Source organism: Myiozetetes cayanensis, unplaced genomic scaffold (genome assembly GCF_022539395.1).
Source record: "Myiozetetes cayanensis isolate MyiCay16 unplaced genomic scaffold, myiCay2020 scf3, whole genome shotgun sequence".
NCBI classification, from domain to species: Eukaryota; Metazoa; Chordata; class Aves; order Passeriformes; family Tyrannidae; genus Myiozetetes; species Myiozetetes cayanensis.
The window spans coordinates 34992956-35012964 of NW_026087521.1; the positions used below are offsets into that span (position 1 = coordinate 34992956).

The 20009-nt window shown below is 36.8% G+C and overlaps 1 protein-coding gene across 2 annotated transcripts in view; it reads left to right on the forward strand.

Moving 5' to 3' along the window:
• The window catches only part of RAP1B (RAP1B, member of RAS oncogene family), a 29010-nt gene extending 12068 nt beyond the window's left edge, over nucleotides 1-16942 (forward strand). Inside the window, exons 1-8 of one of the 2 annotated variants that reach the window (XM_050324044.1) lie at nucleotides 2864-2950; nucleotides 6409-6493; nucleotides 7883-7951; nucleotides 10727-10783; nucleotides 12192-12332; nucleotides 12837-12980; nucleotides 14161-14276; nucleotides 15703-16942. In XM_050324044.1, the coding sequence (XP_050180001.1) occupies nucleotides 6437-6493; nucleotides 7883-7951; nucleotides 10727-10783; nucleotides 12192-12332; nucleotides 12837-12980; nucleotides 14161-14247 (555 nt within the window). In that variant the 5' untranslated portion in view covers nucleotides 2864-2950; nucleotides 6409-6436 and the 3' untranslated portion in view covers nucleotides 14248-14276; nucleotides 15703-16942. Of the gene's footprint in view, nucleotides 1-2863; nucleotides 2951-6408; nucleotides 6494-7882; nucleotides 7952-10726; nucleotides 10784-12191; nucleotides 12333-12836; nucleotides 12981-14160; nucleotides 14277-15702 lie in introns of those variants that run through there. The other variant, XM_050324045.1, reaches the window with a different exon arrangement.
• The last annotated feature ends 3067 nt before the right edge of the window (nucleotides 16943-20009 follow it).

Below are 20009 nucleotides of genomic sequence, written 5' to 3' on the forward strand. Positions count from 1 at the left end.
TCTTGAGATATCAGTGGCTTCAAGCAGGCAGTTTTCATCCTTACAATATGCATCAGATTTGTGTTCAGATTGAAGATCTAGCTGAGAGTTAACTGATTTAAGAAAAAAAACTAAACCAAATTTTATTCAGTATACTAATTATAGACAGTGGAGCAAGTCTTACAAGGTCAGCTTCTGTTACCTGCTTTGCAGAAATGGTCCCTGTGTGCAGTATTAATCAAGGTAACTCCTTTCAGGAAGAAAACTTGGTTAAGCTATCTCTGTGTAAGTGTCCCCGTGGGCAGTTCAAGGAGCAGCTTAAACCTTGGTGCCATGTTTGTGCTGCAGTAGCTTGTGCTCAGATCTCTCTGGCCGTTTCTCAGGTGGTTGGTATGACTTCATGTCACTGAATAAGCTTAACCACTCAGCTATTTAAAAGTGCTCTGTAGATTCTCTGATATCAGTTAAAATATTTGAACATAATTGAAAAAATATTTTTGTCCAAGAAAAATTACTGTATTAGTGCCCAGAAGAACTAGTTGTTCAACTGACAAAATACGTATGTGTCAAACCCAGAAACTATCAAAACCAGGTGAAAACTAGAAATAAAAGTTGCTACTAGCTTTGTTTACTGAACAGTTGATTCTCTTCCAAAGAGTCTGCATTACTAATGAAATAGCTTTACTTCCAGGAATCTTGAATATAAAAGTCTTTAGTTAGACCCAGTCAGCTTTTCAGTGTATCTGTCTTCAGAATTGATTTCTGAATAATGTTTTCTATCAATATGTGGAAGTCAGCTCTGGAGTATTTTAATTTATCTTTTATAAGAGGTACACTTACCCTCTTGAGAAAGGGTTATCTCAATTGTTTTTATTCTTAAAGCATCTAAAAGTTGGTGAAAATGATAAGACTTCCACTTTTGGTTATATTGTCGAGGTTCTGCTTAAGCACTGAAGTTATTCTGGAAAAAAAAACCCTCCTTGGAGTTGACAGATAAGAATTTAAGACTTTCCCACATGCAAGTATGTGGGAATATTAACAACAGCACACATCTTCTCTTAAGTAATTGTTTACCTGAAGAAGAGGTTCTTAACCAAGAGATTCAAAACATAGTGGAATCTGGATGGTACAGACAATGAGAAAGATTCAGGTTTGGCCATCTGAGACTGCTCCAGTATCAGAAATGGGAAAAACCTTTTCTGCAAAGGCATAATCCTCTGACCTTGGTTGGTCCCGTGACTGAACTAGTGCTATTTTTCCAAATGTCTGACCATTGTCATCTTGTTCCATCTCAGGCCTGGTATCCCCTTTCTGAGAACAGGGTAGGTTTTTTTTTCCCCTTGGCTTTTTTCCCCCTCCACTACTAATTGTAAGCAGGTGAACCAGTCAGGCAATTTGTTTCATCTGTCAGTCTAGTATTTGAAACTTTTTTTTCTCATGCAAATAGTTGAGATTAATTTAGGAATGCTATTCCCAAGGTGGTTCTAACAAAGCCTCTTTTCCAGAGAGGTAAATGTGCTGGGGCAGAAGAGTTATGAAAATTTTACTGAATACACTGCAACTTCCTAATGCAACCAGAATGTCAGTGTCTGAACAAGAATTGTGGTGTCTGTGAAGTGCTAAATAATCTTCCCTTCTGAAAATGATAAGGCTTCTGGGAAGGACAATTTGTTTAATTTCATACCTGAACAACTAGTTCACATAAGCAAGCCTTGGGGATATCTTCAAGTAAGTGACTGTATTAGTTCATGTCTTTGACCTGGGGCTGAGCTCCAGTTACAGCTTCATGTGGTTTAATATCACTTGAAAATGTTGGATTATTTGCTTTCTCATTCCTCAGAAAGATAACAAAGTTCAATCAAAACCCAAAATTTGAAGCTGAAGGAATTGAAAGAAAACTAAAAGAAAAACAAAACCACCAAGAAACCCACCAATCCCCCCCACACCCTACTTTCATAATTAGCACATTAGGGCCAATTACCAATGGTATTTGAACTTACTTGAATTTGTCATTGTGTGGTTGCTTGTTAGGAAAACTTTACAAGCAATAAGTGTACAGTTTTTTCATTCACCTCTAAAGTAAGGTAGCTTATTCCTCAACTTTCTTAGCATCATCACTTTGGTTTGCGTTTTGCTCGAGACTGCTTCAACAAACTATTCAAGGAAATGTCCAGGAGACACTTTTTCGGTGGTTTATCTGATAAGGACAGAGGCAGAAAGCAAGTTCCATGTTCAGAGTCCTTGTCAGATGTGAAGCTTTTAAAATGCTTCATTTTCAGTGACTTGTCCTTGTTAACCTTTCCTCCTTCTGTTCAAATGGGTTTATTCAAAGATCTGCTCATCCTTCAAAGAGAATCCTTACTGGGAAAGTGTCTATGTGCATATAAAGTGTGCACTTGCTCTTCTAGTTTATCGAGTACTTAAGTGTGCCATGAAGAAGTAGAACCAAGCAGTTAGATTAATACATCACACTAATACATTAATGACAAAAAGTAATATGGACAGACTAGTGAGAGGCTGCACAGACATGGTGGTTTTATGAACAGTTGTGTCTTGGGAAGTGTGCAAGGCAGTTACTGAAGTGTCACTGGCAGTTGAAATGGAGGCAATCTGAATCTGTACTTTGGAGAGATTCTATACTTGAGACAGCATTAGAATCCAGTTTATGTGATAATGCTGTTTCTTAAAGAGTAGCTTCCCTTGTTTTTTCTAGCTAAGTCTTGCATTAGACATCTCTAATGTTCAGTTATGTCAAATACTTGTGTGTGTAAATACTTGTCTCAGCTATTCAAAGCCAGTACCTGCTCCAGTTAAGAGGAAAAAAAAAGGTCTTACATTTTGCATGCTTCCTATCTTCTTGCTCTTTAGAGCCTGCATAGAGACCGTAGTTGACAGTATTTTCCTGCCTAAAGATGGAGGAACGGGAAAATGAAAAAGCAAAGGATGTTGCCATTGCTCTCACTCCTTGCAGGTCAGTCACCTTGAAGGTAGACAGCCTTTAAAGCAAAATTTCTCTCTTAAAATAGACTCCACTAAATGAAGAGGGGGATTCAAACAGGTTACTTGATTTATTTGCTAAGAATAAGTTTAAACTTAATTGTATCTGAATGTTGGGTGATTAGGTGGATACTTGTCAAATTTCTCATAAATCGGTGTGGGGGGGGTGTGTTTGTCTGTTGCTTACATATCTTATGTAGTCTCTTCATTTCTATTGTGCCTCTTTGAGTATATTCATTTTACATCTCAGAGGTGATCTGGGGACTACAGACATTGTTGTTGGACTTAAACATATCCTATTCTAGAGATGCTGACCAGATGTGGTGCTTTATGGCTTAAACCTTCTCTTTTATACTTGTCTTCCTCCTCTGCCCTTCCTCATTTGTCATTAATGAGTCAAAAGGAAATAGTTTTGGCACTGGATAAATCTAAATACACTTCCAGTTTTGGAGTCAGGCATTGTGTCAACTGAAAAATAAAGTAAGAGCATGATCAAGATTTAGGATGCAAGCAGTTTGTACAACATCTGATATTGAAAAATGGGTTTGAGCTGGAGCAGAGCCAGGTCAGGTTAGCTGGGAGTTGCTGGAAAGTTAAGTTCAGGCAGAATCAGAGCCCTAGCTCAGGCTCGGGCATGCTTGCAGCCATCAGGCAAACGGGGCAGTGAAAAAGTGTGTGCTAGGTTTTAATTACATCAACTAGTGTGGCAGACTGCAGTGTCCTGAAGCAATTCCTAGCTTCATGAGCCGGTGGCTTCTTAGCTGAGAAGGAGACAAAGACCTGTAAACAGGAAAGTTTTTATTAGCAAAGTTCTTTTAACAAGGAATTGAGTTTTTCTTTTCAGTTAGAAAACAGTGAGAGAGCGGTGAAGAGACGTAAGTTCTGTTGCCCAAAACCAGTGAGGTGGTAGATCTAAGTGGCAGTGGACTATAGATGGTGCTTTTGCAGCATGCTCTGTTAGGGATGTCCAAGTTAGCTTTCTTAAAGTGTTTTAGAGAATTCATTGGGTTGTGTGTCATTCTAAGATATAATGACCAGATTACCTGACAGTACACCAGTGCAGGGATGCCAAGCTAGCTCTATGCAGTGTGGGTGTGTGCATATGTAAAGGATTCCCGTGTGCTCTTGTGAATTAAAGACTAACTTACAAATGACAAAACCATTGTCATGGAGGAAGAAGTTAGTACTAATTACATTGGTCATTTCCTGAGTTTAGAGGGAAGGTGTGCTGCAGTCTGGCTTTGTCATGTCTTCAAGATTGTAAAAAGCTTTTTGCTTAGGTGTTCAGTGATTAAGAAGATGGGCTAACCAAGCTGTATATATATGCTTTAATTATGTGCCACCACTTAAAGTAGGGAAAGCGACTCCAGTGTGTTGTACAGCAGGTGGATATTTAGGGTTGAACTTCCAAATCTGGATGCTGAAAGACGCTTTGGCTTGTGCTAAATTACTAAATTGCTGTTTGAGAGTCAAAAATGGAAATGCCAGTCTCTCACTAAAATAAAGTTATTAGTTTATTTCAGGATTTGGAATTTTCCGTGGAATTGTAGATCACTGAGTAAAAGAAAAGTCACAAATTACTTAAAACAGATATATTGTACCTGCTGTTTAAATTCTGTTACTTTTAAACTACTGTCAGCCTTCATTATTGACATCTCCATATTTAGTTGCTAACTTCAGACTGAAAAATTCAGTTTAAACTGTCCTTTTAAAGACACTGAAATTGCTGCAGTTCACCAAGATTACTGTACTGGGATTTCCCCTACACCCACTACATCTATGTCATTCTAGGGACACCTTTCTAAAAATAAAGGAGTAACTGCATGTTTGTTTTAAACAAGTGAAGGGTAATGTAGTTAAAGGCTTAACTTGTCATGAGTTTGAAAGGTGCCTTTCTTTTACAGTTAGAGACAATCCTGTTTCTAGAAAGGCCAGGCAATTTGCAGATTTGTGGATGTAGCTGAACATTTACAGGGGTGCCAAAGGGATAAAAATCTGTGGTGTGAATGATTCTCATGATCTGCATTTGCAAAGAATTGTGTAGGGAAGGAAACAGTTTTTAAAGTCAGGAGTGAAACTATGTCCTATTAGGTATGAAAATCCTTGAAGAGTCTCAAAATTTATTGGTGACAGAAGCTTGTGGAGACACTTGCTTTGCTGGACATCAGGTCAATTATTTCCTTAAGGCTTTCCCTTGCATTCTCTTTGTGAGGAACAGTTTAGATAAGTTGAAAGGTTCTGCATTTCCAAGAAGAAATAGGACCCGGCCTCTCGATTTCTCAGTCTTCTGACAATGTGGAGTTGATCGGTGATGGCAAAGACAGGACGCTATCATGGTGGTGGTTTAATTTCTGTGTAAGTCATCTTACCATTTTGTGCTAAGCACCTAACAACAGATCGTGTGACTTCAGAGATGCTGTGAGATTACTGCTGATGAGAAAGGTCTTTCTTACTTTACTTGCTGCTTACCTTTTACAAGCACCTGTGTTGGATCCCTGCACTTCCACTTTTCCCCAGCCAATTCATTAGTTGGGGAGGGTTTCATCTTTCTGCAGGGGTGGAGAGGGGAGAAAATGGGTAATTCAATCTGGTAAGTGCTAGGCTCCCCACAGGAAAAGAAATTAGACCTTCCTGTTAGGGCAGCAGTAAGAGTCCTGTTAGTAGCTCAGTTGTTAGTGGAACTGTAAGAGATGTGGCTTTTTGAGCAGTATGACCCAAAGACATGTCCCAAAATCTCTGGCCTTGTTTTGGTTTTGCTGGGTCAGTTTTCAACAAAGATGAGCGAGCAGATTTGTCAGATTGCTCTAGGCAACCACACTAGCTAGTGTGGAACAGGGGAACAGATCTAGCTTGTAGCAGAGGAATAGTCTCAAAAGAATATTTTAGTTGCCTCTACTTACTCATGAAACATCAGTCATTATAACTGCAGTTAGATATCTAGCAAAACATTAATCAACTTTCAGTCTTATGAAGGGTTTTGGATTTTTTTGAAAAATTATTTCTGGGATCCTGCTGTTCTTTTTAAGAATGCTTATTTGATGGGAAGAGATGATTTTAATTTTCTTATACAAGTCTCTCTCTGTGTGATTCTTTGTTTAGCATTTAAGTGTTTCAAAGTGAAAAAATGCATACTATCTCCTCTTGGATAATTGTTTTATTAATAGTAACTGTTAGCTTTAGTATAATAAGAGTTTATTTGATGTTCTTTATGGGAGAACAGTAATGAGGTAGAGGAAATACAATATCTGATGGTTTGCGGCATTTTATTGTAGCTACATTAAGAGTTGTTAGTTTGAAAATATCTGTTGTATTAAAAAAAAAGTTAAAGCAGTTTTTATCAAACCCTGCTTAGTGAACTGGATTGTGGTGTCATGTTTATACTTTCTGTTATAGATCAAACTTTAATCAGACTGGTGGCTTTGTGTGTTTTAGGTATTGAGGGTGATTTATCTCTTGCATCATGCGTGAATACAAGCTAGTGGTTCTTGGTTCTGGAGGTGTTGGAAAGTCTGCTCTGGTAAGTACTCTATGAGACAGTTCAAGTATGGGTTTTTTTTAAGAAAAGCTTATTCTAGTTTTTCTCTAATACACTCTACTAAAGTGTATTTCTTTATGTAATTGTGCACAAATAGATAACAAATGTTAGTAATAACTGCTGAGGCTTCATGGCTAGAATAGGTAGATCCTTTACTGGGTGCATCTGCATCCATTGGTGCATTCTCACGTGCTTTTGTTTTTGTATGGGATTGGTTGATGATGCTTAATCAGTCTGAGGCATTGAGGTGCAGAACCACAGCACTGTGAGGGTCTCTGGCTTCAGTAGGTAACCCAGCCATCAGTCTGTGGGAAATCCAAGTTGCTTTGTGAATCTCACACAATGAACTAGCTTGCCTGTGTCTGGCCTTTATAAGTCCTGTCTCTAGACAGGTCATCAAGGTGCTTAATGTTTGATAGCAGTCTCTAAAGCACTGGGGGTTTTATGCAAATAGAAATACATATTTGCATGTTTGTAGGAAGTTCAGCATATTTTCTACATCTTTCCATGCAAGTAGGTGTATAGCTGTGGCAGAGAGATGATTATAAATCAAAGAGCTCATGTATTTTAATTAAATTATTACAGAACAGTTCAGTCTGACCTAGACTAGAACTGAAAAAGTTCACAAAATACGATGTTTGCAGCCCACCTAAAAACCCTAGCATCTTTCAGTTTAAATGGGTACCTTCTCATAAAATAAGGTCCAGAGGTCCACTCCTGGGTAAGTATTGTCTTAAAAACAGTTCCTAAAGAAAAACTTAAATGACAAATCATGCTAGATTATGAAAGAACATTTTCCTTCACTTTTGAATTCTTTATCTTACTGCAGCATTTCTGGATTTGAATCTCTCTGCTCTGACTTGACCATTGAGTCTTAAAGTTCCATCTGACTTGTGCTAAAAACATCCTTCATGCTAGGTACACAGGAACAACCTACTGACTCTAGTTAAGACTAGTAAAAGCTGGCAGTTCTTTTTTGACTAATTCTTATGCTGACAGATAAGTAGCAGAAGATGCAGTAGTTCTCAATGCAAAGGTAAAAGCTATGCAGCTGTATAGTATCCTGGTCAAGTAGAAACTAATGTTGATTCTAAGTTAGGCAAACTTTAAGTAAATGCATGCTTTAATTCTTATACTCCAAGTGATGATGGATAAAGGAAAACAGAAAACATAGCTTGCTTCATCTATAGTTATATAGGCATACACATCTAACTTTCTGTTGTTTCTTAAAGTTTCATAGTTTTGGCAATCACTTGATTCGCCTTAAAAATTTAATGGATAACTGAATATACACCTGGAACAGTAATTTGTGTACAATGTTTACGAAATGCCACTATGCAAGAGAATCTTACAAGAACTTTTGTGTTGCAGACTGTACAGTTTGTTCAAGGAATATTTGTTGAAAAATACGATCCTACGATAGAAGACTCCTACAGAAAGGTATATGCAAAAGACCTCTCTAGTGTTACAGAAACTTAAAGCTGCAGTACCTATTGTCAAATATTTGAGTAATTGTTTGAAAAAGGGTATGCCTGGTAATACCAGGTAGCTTAACAAGTTTGAAATATAAAGGTGCTCTTAAAGTCTGTTTTAAAGGAATAATTCAAGACTGGCTTTTTAATGTTTAAGCATAATACCTTACTGCTAGTCAATAAGAAATGCTAATTTCTTTGTCAGAATTGGGAACATCAGTTAAATTAAAAAAAAAAAAAAGGCAAAATACACTACCGTTTCCTGTTTTTGTAATATTTATTATTAGTTTGTTTGTGTGTTGGCATCTGCAGGTAGATTTGGACTCGGAGGTGCTAAGCTGCTTTGTTACTAAGAAAATTACTGCAAGCGACTTCACACTAACCTTTAGAACGCTGGAGGCATCTATCATACTGTATTCATAACGATTTAAATGATAGATAAATATGCTTCCATTAGATGGTTTGTTGTTTTATTAATAAGTTAACACAAACCTATCATAAATGAGCAAGCATTTACAGCGAGTGGCCTGTAGTTTCTCTCTTCCCTACTTCAGCATGACAGGCTGAAAGGTTTGATTCTGCTTGCATCATCTTGAATCTCCATATTGCTCACTCTTCAGTTTTACCTGAGACCATGATTAAGATTCCAGACTAAGATAGTTTGATCTGAACTGCTACTGTTAACCATTTGGTGCAACAGATAAGTTTTTGTCTGTGTCAGTTAATCCATATGTCTTTTTTTTGGTTTTTTTTCCTTGCTGAATTACTTTTCAGTTACATTAATATTCTGATGTAGCTCATCAAGTGGCCACAAAAATGCCAGTGTCTATACAAGGGACGCAAGATCCACAAACCCTAGCTGGGAATGGGCAAAAATTCCAAAACCTTCCGTGTCAGCACTGGACTACATTTATATTGGAATAAAGATGATGTATTAACAACTGTTGCAGCATATAGTCACCAGAATCTGTTCTGAATGGAAGAGGAATTATAGCAAAATGATAAATTCACACCTCTTGTCTTTGACCTCATATAAACTGTATGTTGGAAAAATCCTAGTCTGTCTTAAGTATGTGGGCTTCCGGCCAAAGCTAGAACTCTTACTAAAGAGATAACAGCAAAACCAAATTCTATATAGACAGTTTTTCTGTATGAGAGAAGCAGGAATTTTGGACCCTATACCAGTGGTTGGTGCAGGCGTTCGCTGGGTCAGGCCTAGTAAATGACTAAAAAAATTTCACAGGATGATCTAAAGCAAAATATTTCCTTTTTTATATATTTACATCCTTCAGGTCATACTACATTCATGATGTTTGCTGGGTTAAGTTTTCCAAAGACTATTTTCACAGAGCCCAGGAAAGTAAAGCCATCTTAAAAAAATTGTCTTTTGCTAACTACATTTTTTGTTGCTGTTGCTAGTAAATATCTTACTACATTCTTTCCAGACTTTTTCCTAAAATGACTAGTAATACCTCTGGGTACTCTTTTCAAATCAGCTAGATTGTTGAAGTCCAGACAAAACTGTATGCAATTATTTTCACCCCCTGTCTGTTAGTTACTATTCTAACTTGCTTCTTGACTTAAGTAAATTCAAAATTTGATATGTTGATTTGGCAACTGCAATTCTATGCTATTAATGTTATATCTAATTTTATAGTATTTGAAGTTGAGAGGATATAACTTGTTGGTCTGGAACTAAATAATTGAACATGAAATCTTGAAACGTGATGCCTTGGTTTACTCCCCAGATATTTCTTCATAAAGTGAATAAATGCTTCTTAATTAGCTGGAAAACTGTGTCAGCAATACATGTTAAAATCGTGGTTATTTTTAAGGAATCGCCATCCATAGGGGACATTTGGGAGGTGTAAGAGGAGTGGAAATACTCCCTTCTTCCACCCCCTAAACTCAAATCTATTTACAGAAGAAAAGCTACAAGTTAAACTCTAAAATGCGTAAATGGAGAATAGTTGACACAAAGTTCTTTTGAGTGCTGATCTGTCAGCCAGGAATTTTGACATGTAAATGGACACAAGGAAAGTGTACCAACAGCTTGAAAGAAAAAGAAAATGTGGGTAGCCTACTTGAAACAGCTTGAGGACACTATCATGTCCCTTGCTACCCTCACAGCCATTTCTTTGAGGTAGAAACTAGAGAGAGAAACTCTGGAATTGGTACAGAAACGGTTCCACCTTCTTAAACCTTCTATTTACTGCAAACTTTTCTAAGCTGGGTCAATTTTCTAATTAATTCTAATGTTCCTGAAGGCTTGTTTGGGGACGCCACTCTTAGTGGTTCTTGTTTAATTGTTTGCCATGAACTACTTATATTCTTGTTGATATAAATTACTATTGAAGCATTAGTATGACAATTCAACTTTCTAGCTTTCAGTTATACTTCTCTTTCAATTTGTGATGATCCCAGAAACAAGTGGAAATTAGTTATGCGAGTTGCTGATAACCATCATTACAAATTTAGCAGCCTCCTTTTAAATAATCAAAAATCCCTAATCACTTTGCAAAGTGGTACTTGGCTGCTGATGCTGCATTTGAAAATGTCACTGGGGTTCTTTGAAAGGCTTCGTCCTGCTGTTTTCAAACTGTATATTCATACAAACTTCTTAAGCCATTATGTTCCTTTATGCATTATGAATTTGCTTATAAAAGTCACGCTATTTCTGATGTCTTTGGAGAGGAGAGTTGCAAGAGGAAAAATTCTAACCAACTGATCTTTCTCTCGACAGCAAGTTGAAGTAGATGCTCAACAGTGTATGCTTGAAATCTTAGATACTGCAGGAACGGTATGTAAACAGGAACTTTCCTAAATACTTATGTACAGTGTTAAAACCATCAAAAGCTGTAGGGATATAAATGGTGATGGGTTTCCTTCCCCATTTTCTAAAGAGTAACTGTGGTCAGTGCATTGGATTAGAGGGTGTTCTTTAACGTACTGGTATTTAAAAAATACTTGAGTATTGCAGCAGAAAATAAATTGCATGTTTCCTGTGAGCTCACGTTCTGTAATAGGGGAAACGTGAGATTGAGCATTGTGAAAGAGATTTTGCTCCTGTTTTAAGTTTATGTTGCCCAGAGAAAATTTAGGCCCACTGGCTACTCAGGTTTGATTTCTGTTGCTGTAGAGAATACTGTCTTTCTCATCTCCTTTTTCTTTTGTGAGAAGTACTGTGACATTGGGATAAAAATAGTATTGCTTTAGTCAGCTTATGGGACCTCAAAGCACAAGGTTTATGCTGACCCTTTGCATACTGCTCAGGTTTTTCTCTGACTAGTTCCAGAACTTACGAAACCAGTTGTTTCCTTCATTGATTCCAGTGAGCTTAAGCTCGAGACCCTTGGAGTTTAACATGTGTTCTCTGAACTGTAATAGTAATCTGGTCGAATAATGGCTGATTTAAATTCCATATTAGATGAATACTCTATAAAAATACAGAGGGATGGAGTGGCTGTTTTCTAGAAATAAATTGCACTTTTTATCTGACATACAGGGAGGGACAGAGAGTGACTGATCAGGCACCAAACAGCCAAGTCACAAAAGCAAGAAAGGCAAATGCTATTACACAGTCACACTGGTAAGAGTTTTCAAACAGGGAGAAGTCCTGGTACTGCTCTGCAGTGCACTAGTGAGTCTTTATATGCGAAATCATAGTTGTCACTGAAGTCAAGGAAATGTGACAATTCTATTGAGTGTTTCCATCCTCTAGTCCATCTCCTTGAAAATTAAAGTGGAATTTAAGCTAGAAAAGTGCCTAGACTAAAAATTGGGGACTGAAAAGGGATGCACATACTTTTCGATCCATTTTAAGGAACTATCGGGAGATGGAGAAAAAGTTGGTATGTAAGGAGGTATTTGGAGGAATGTAACTTCTGTAATCTACAGATTACACTGTACCTTCTACTGTACTTTTCTCCCGTGAAATTACTCTAGTTTCTGTGACTTTTCTTCCCAGGGTATGGCTGTTGGCAATATCTGGATGTTGCTCAGTGTTCCAAGCTGCAGATTTCTTTAGAAGCAGTTCTGTTTACTGTAGTGGTTATAGTCAAACAGTAAAATATTGGTCAGTTTAACAGGGAAGGGAGGGGACAAAAATGCCTTGTACTTGTGACATCCATTTGTGATGTTAAGTTTGTAGCAGTCTGTGCAGGGAAAGTACAAATTGAGTGCAACATGTGTATATTTTTTAATTACAGGAACAGTTTACAGCGATGAGAGATCTATACATGAAAAATGGACAAGGTTTTGCATTAGTATATTCCATCACAGCACAGTCCACATTTAATGATTTACAGGATCTAAGAGAACAGATTCTTCGAGTCAAAGACACTGATGATGTAAGCATCTCTAAAAATTCTTAATACTTAGAGTTTTCATTATAGATGTTGCAGTGTATACACACTGTGGTCAGATGGCTTTCAAGCTTTAAATTAAGAGATGTATCAACGCATAGATGTGTAGTGCAGAAATGCAGCTCTTAAGGTAAACTGAAGAAATTGTCATTCATTGTGTGTTATATAGAGAATTTATTTAAAACTGTATATAACCTTATTCACCAGTACTGCAGCAAGCATTTCTGTAGCAACTCTATTGTTGTCTTAATTCCTATCAATGAAGGTTTAAAAGCACCTAGAGTTTAATTTTTTCTTCAATATCACTACTGTTTATGGTATTCTAAAAGCACAAAACTTTAAGTTCTCCAGAAGACAGTACTGTAAGCTTTAAATTTGCACATTATGCAGCTTTTATATTTTGTATTTCATTGGGTTTTAGGTGTGCATTTACATGATGCCTTCCTAAAATTTTAATTATTTCTTTGCTGGCATTAAATTGTTTTTTAGGTGCCTATGATTCTGGTTGGCAATAAGTGTGACTTGGAAGATGAAAGAGTTGTGGGAAAGGAACAAGGTCAGAACCTAGCAAGGCAATGGAATAACTGTGCATTCTTAGAGTCTTCTGCAAAATCAAAGATAAATGTTAACGAGGTAAGGCACATTTCCTGTGTAGGGGAGGGGTAGCAGGGAGAGAAGGATGGGACACTGTGGTAACCAAACATATACACTGTCAAGGAAAAAGTAAAAAAATCATTAATAACATCCTCTATAATGAACAAAACTGTACCCTGCTATTGTGAGATGTTTATGTTAAGGGATATATTTATGTTATGATTTGATTTGTGGTTTTTTTTTCAAATATAATTATTTTAGTATAATTAGTTTTCATATCAATTTAGAATAAATACTTTTTTCATTTTCCATTCCCTAGTTGATACAGTTTCTATCAACTGAGACTGTATTGCTAGACTGTTTTTGAAGACCTTTAAGAGAGTTAAGTCATTGAAATTAATTTGATTTAAGTTATTTGATGTTAAATTATTTGAGATGGTAAGAACAAAATCTCTTAAAGGTTTTGTTAAAATTGGCTGCTCTGCATAGAAGAAGGGAAGCAAAAGCCTCACTACAATATATCTACTTGTTAACAGGAGCTAGATGGTTGATCAAATGCATGCATTTTGGGGACTTGCCATAATGCATGCCTTTTTATCTGGGGGAGGTGCCAGCATAAAGGATGGAATACAAAAGTTTTAGAAAAAGAAGCTGTGTTGGTATTTACATTTCTGGAATAGCTTGAATTTTATGATACACCCTACAGTTCATTAGGTCGTGTGGAAAACATTGGCAGCACCAGTCAAGTTAAAAGGGCCTCTGTGCAAGACTTGCAAGTAATCAAACGAGTATGGCAGTTTTCAGTACAGCTCGTTTTTAAAATAAGTAATGTGTATTTGATTAGTTGGGAACTTCTGGAAACTATTCACTTTTTCTTAATACAAATGAATCACTCTAACTGTATATAAGTCATATGTTTAATAAACTAGAACTTCCGTCAAATATTATAAGCCCTTGTTGGAACATTTTGCTGCTTTACAGCTAGTCTTTCCAATTTGCTTCACTGAAAGTGGAAAACCCTTGGCAGAGAATTATCTTAAACAAGAAAACCCAAGCAGTTATTAATTAAGTATACATTTTAACTTTCTAGCTTTGTGATAACTAAATATTTACAGGGGTTCTTGAGTATATGAGTACATTATGTGTGAAGATTCAAGGCTTAAGGTTATAAGAGAAACCTCTTTAATTTTAATAACCCAACTGATTTTTATCTTCTCAGATCTTTTATGACCTTGTGCGACAAATTAACAGAAAAACTCCGGTGCCTGGAAAAGCACGCAAAAAGTCATCATGTCAGCTACTTTAATACATAACCGTACTGTAGCTCTGAGCCAGGTAAACATTTTCAGTTTTTCTATGCATTATGGCTATTAAAAACAAACAAAACAACAAGCAAAAAAACCCAAATAGCTGCAGTAGCTGTTGATGCAGAACAGCATTGAAAATTATTGATTTACATTATCACAGAAATTTTTATGGTCTTTATTTTGCCGTTTCAAAGTCAGAACTACAAATATGTGCAAGATAAACTGTTCACATTAGTATCAAAATTATTTTCAAATTTTAGGGTGTTGGTAGAGCTCAAACTAACAGTGTTTTGATACTTTCGAGTTTTAGTTTTTGGAAACAGGGTTTTCTTTTTTGAAGCCTGCAAGAGCTTAGTTACCAGGAATGCACATGGTACAGTATTGCAGTTCGCACACTAAAGTGTCACTTCCTGCTTTGAACTCCTGCATGCATATGCTTGTGTGGTGTCACAGGAATTTAGCTTCCTTTCTTGAGACTGTATGGGTATTTTGGAGGCTGCATTGCAATTAGTACATTTGGAAGAGAGAAGTGAAGTGATCATTTTAACACTCCGAATATTTGACCTGGAGCCATTGGTTACTAGATCAACTTCTTACTTGTTTGCTGTTAGGTAAAGTTCTATGTGACTTAATCCGTACTCAAAGAATGCTGCTGAAGGATCAAGGAAGCTCTAGCCTGTTCTTTAAGCAAGCCTTTTCAGAAGTTAATCAGCAGGCATGAATTTTTTCCTGCAGCTTGTTCTTGGACAGGTTGTTTCCCTCTTTTCCTCTCTAAGCCTTAGTATGGGCAGATTGATGATCTGTCTTGATTGACCTGACGTTAAGCAAGTTGCCTGTTTTCTCCCTTGCCTTCAGTTTTATTGAACATGTGGTGGTTCAGTTGCTTCAGTAGTATGATCCATTATTTTGTTATCCACTAGAGCTATTTGAGATACTGGAGGACTCTGGTAGAACATCTCACTGTCAGAAATTGCAGGATTTTATTACTTATTCAGGTGGTACTGTGTTTAGTTCCTTTTGATATATTAAAAATTCCTTAATTTGAACAACTTTGATCAACATAAAACTGAGAGGGTTCCAAACATTATCTGAGAGTGGCAGAAATGGTTGCTTCATTTCTGTAACAGGACTTTTGATTCAAGGGCTTTGATCCTTCAGTTGTGTTTTTGTTTTTAAAGCCACAGGAACTGTCATACAGGAAGCAAAACTAGGCTCCCCAGTCAAATGCTACTTTCACAATTCAGCTTGGATTACTACATGTATTCTAATCCAGTTAGGATAATAATTGAGATAGTCTGTTATTTGTATGTGTACAGTAGAAATTACATTAGTTGCGGAGAAGTGATAAGATTGTTTTCTATGTTTGCTATGAACTTTGCTAGTTCCTGCTTTAGTTGTAAAGAGCAAGGACGAATAGTTGTTCTTAATACTAACTCCTTGTTTTGTTGTTACAGGTCTGAAGAACTGTTGCCCAATTCAACAGTGCCAGCATTCCAACTTTATTAAACCTACCAACATCTTAAATGGACTTTCCTGTGGTGGTACCCTTTAAGAAATGGATGAAAGCTACATCAGTTTGCACATTCTAATCACTTTCCAGTGTCATGAGAGATTTTTACTTCTAAATATTCTATGTATGCAACTGGTAAAACCAGAGCCTACATCCAGTATTACTGATAAGAGACATTGTTCATCCACCAATGTTGTACATGTATGAAAACTGTGTACTGTATACTTCAGCAATCCCCACTTTCTATTGGAGAGTACAATAATGTAAATCCTAAAAGCACCACTATTTTAGCATAATAAAAGAAAGTCCAAAGAGCTCCTATATAGACTACTCCAGATAACTTTGCTTCATCGGTATTTGTAGCTTATTGTAACTTTTTTAAAGAAATACAGGATCATCATCATCATCGTATTGTACAAAAGCGCTTTGATTAACACAACGGCTATATAGTTTTTTAATTTTAGGAAAAACCTGTGGAGACAGTGACCTAGTCTTTAAGAGTCCTTTCAGTATAGCGTCTGACTAAAGACATGGCCTTTAATATCTGTTGGGAAGGAAATGTCCAGACTTTTCAACCTTTTATTGTATGTTTCCTTTTCCTTGTTTACATAGGGAACAATGTTTATAGTTGTGTGTACAGTGGGGGTCTACAACAAGAAGTGTATATTTTAAAACAATTTTTTAATGATTTAACAATTTTTTGTAAATCATTTTCGGGCTTCTGCAGCTGTAGATTCTCACTGTGATTCCCTTGCTTGCTCATGCATAAGTGTATTTGCAATACCAAATATACAGGTTTAGTACTTTTGCCTGTTAGTGATTGTTTTACATGTGTAACGTTTTGGTTGAGATGTTAAATGGTGGAAGAGTACTGTGGATGTGAATGTGGGAAGTAATTTTAATCATGTGTAATTGGTCACAGGGCCTAAGTTGCAGTAATTAACTTTTGCTGATTTATTTAACAATGCCTTGTTGCTTTGTATGCATTAACGTTTGGGTGTAAAGATTGTGTGTATATCCAACAGGGAGCCACAGTATTTAAATTGACCAACCTAATGTTACAACTGCTTTGAGGTGGCCAAATGTAAACTAAAAGCCTTAATTAAAGTGGTGCAATTTTGTATGACTTAGCATCAGTAGTTCAATAAATTTGGATTGCCATGCAAGGGCTTGCATTACAGTTATACTACTTGAATGTTTTGTGTTTTAGTAGTGCTAGTAAATACTGATTTTTTAAATCTCTTACACAGTGCAGATTCATACATCTTAGGATGAAAAGGAACCCTTATGACTTTGTCTTCTGAGAAATACTTGCCATAGCTATTTCTTGTATCCCAGGCATAAGGGTGGATGAATTTCTGACTGCATTGTCCTACTTAGTTCTGGACTTGGAATATTCCAAGATCTAATGAAGAGTCTAATAGAAAAATACCAGAGGTTAGACTACCAGTGGCTGTTTTGGAAACTTAAAAATATGTTGCCTGCTCTTTTCCTTCTCTCCAGGAAGAATTGTCAAAATTATTAAAATTTACTTAGTGGAGCTCAAAAAAAATTATCTTGGGAGACAGTATGATTTTTCTGCATGATTAAACCATGTTTGTTTGATTTCAAGGAAATCTGCAGAAGAGCATTTTTGCAGTATTGAGTGTAGAATTTTGCAGACTTGAAATATCTGTTAACACTGTTAGACTGAGAAGTAGAATGTGGGAACTGTAGATGATTTCCTGATTTTTGGCTCTGCTGCTGAAAATTAATATCACACCCAAATACTTGGTGCCTCCTGTTACTCTGGCACAGAATTATCAGAGCTTGTTCTAATCCACTCCTGCAAATTCAATCAGATTAGGTTGGCTAATACCAGTAAGCTCTGAGATAGTTTACATTGCCCAAAGTGAAGTAAGGAGCCCGGCTGATCCTTGCAAATGGTAATGTCATCAGTCCATCACCATTGTTTAATGCAGGTAACTCACTTCCACCTGTGCAGAACCAGAGTTAAGACTGAAATTCCTTTTCACTTATCATTAGAAACCAGAAGATGTGATGATCGCCATAAATATCACTTATGCTCTCGGCATCCTGCATGGTCCCCAGAGTAGATGAGACTGGAGCACTGGATGCTCTAGTTCTTTTTTCACTAGGTACCTACCTTCTTCCTTGATGAGCTAATCAGTGTTTTTCCTCCCTTCATCCTCTGCTTATTCAGGTCTTGTAGCACTTTTATGTCTCAGTTGTCCTTTTATCAGTCTTGTTAATGTGTTTCTTTTCCAGTAAGCTATACAGATGGCGTTAGGCAGGAGGGAGAGAAAATTCTTTGAGAACATCAGAGAGGGAGCCTTGGTCTGGTCTCAAGTGTCTGGCCAAAGAGTACCATTTACAGGGAACATCAGGCTTTGTCCTGAGAGGCTCTGTACCGAAACATTCTTGGCTGTTCTGTTCCTCAACATTAAGGCATTCAGATGGATCAAATCCTGAGGAACTAAAATTTTCAGAATCTCTGGGCTTTAACATCTAAAGATTGTGCTCAAAAGAGTGAAATATGTCCCCCCTTACTTCACCACCCCTGTACTTAGAACTTAGGTCAGATTTGTAAAGCTGGGACATCATAATGCAGGTAATACCTAAACACCAGTATTTTTCTCCTTGAACACATAGGCAAGCTTCAAGGGAGCAGTGTTCTGGTTGTTAAAGGGAAGATGCATGACAGAATGATGCTAAGGAAATGATGGACACAAAGCGTAAAGTGAAACACATGGAAATTCTTTTCATATCTAAATAATTGAGGCATAAGAAGCTGTTCCCCCTGAGGAAGTGAACATCCAGTACCCCAGAGGAATTGGAACTATGTAAGCAGTTACCAATTCTAGAAAAGAATCCTGTTTGCTGAAATTCTTGAACCAACTTTAACATATCTTCAGGATAATTGTTTTGTGTACCAGTGCTTAAGAAGTTCACGCTTGAACTACCTGTACAGAAGCAGAACACTTCTCATAAAGCTTCAGATACAAATACGCATAATTCACATTTAGAGAACTAAAGCAGTAATTCTTGTGAATTCGGTGTTAGTACACAGGTATTACTGCTTGTGAAGTTAGCTTATGCTTACAGTGCACACAAAGGTTGTGACTGTGTTATTTCCTCCCTAATCTGAAACTGGTATACGTCAATATTTAAAGTCTGAGCCTTTTATGGAAAAAGTTATGTTTATGTGTTGAAATACAGAAGTATTAATTAATGGAATTGCACTCTTCATGTTAGGACTCTTTGCAGTATAAATTTCCTCTTATACGTTCCCTTGTTCCTAGTGTCCTTTTTCATTCTCAAATTATTCTGTGAAATGAATGATACTTGCCTAACTAATAGAAGACTATTTTGAGACATTGGAAGATGTTTTCACATGTCCAAATGAACTACCTGTAAGCTCAAACTACTCCTGCTCTCCTGCATAAGAGAACTTTATATTGTAGGGTTAAAAAAAAATATTACATTTGTTCATAAGATGTACTGATACTGTGATGCTAAAAATGAAAGGTGGGAGCAGTTTGGAATCAAACTCCTTGGGTTTTTTTCCGAAGTTTTCTGATCTTTGCCAGTTTTGGAAATAAGGGGGGAGAGATTTGGCCACAGTACTCTGCTAGGTCTAGATAGACTTCAGTTTAGACATAGCAACAATAGAAAGCTATACGAGATGTGAATGGTCAAAAATAGTCAATGTACAGCTGTCTGTAGCACTTTTTGAATGGTAATCTGATGATGCAGCCAAGCATCAGTGTGGACAGAAAGCTTTTTGTTCGATTTGAAACTGCTGTCCCAATCGCATCAGGCTATACTTCAATTTATAGCTTCTATTTTGCCTGTGTATGGGAAGGAGAATGAAAGCAAATGAGTTGATCACATATGTAACAAAATGCAGTTGTAAGCTGTTTGCTAGGGTAGCATTAGAGTAGCAAAGCTCTTAATCAAATTAGGTTTTTACTTTGCATCTCAAGCACCTTACGCTTTTCTTCGAAAGGTTTATGAACAAGCTGAGGATTCCTAAAACCTAATTTACATTCTCTGTCCTATGAAGTAAACTCTGGAATGATACTTATATTTGTGGAAAACCTTACATTCTTAGTCTGGAACTGTAAGCAAAGTTGTTTTGTAGTCTTGATTTTGTTCTCAGTGTTGCAATATCTGGGCTTCAAACAACAGATAAATGTGGATTTTGCTGCTTTTTTTTTATGTGTTTGGGTTTTGTGGGAGGGTGTTCAT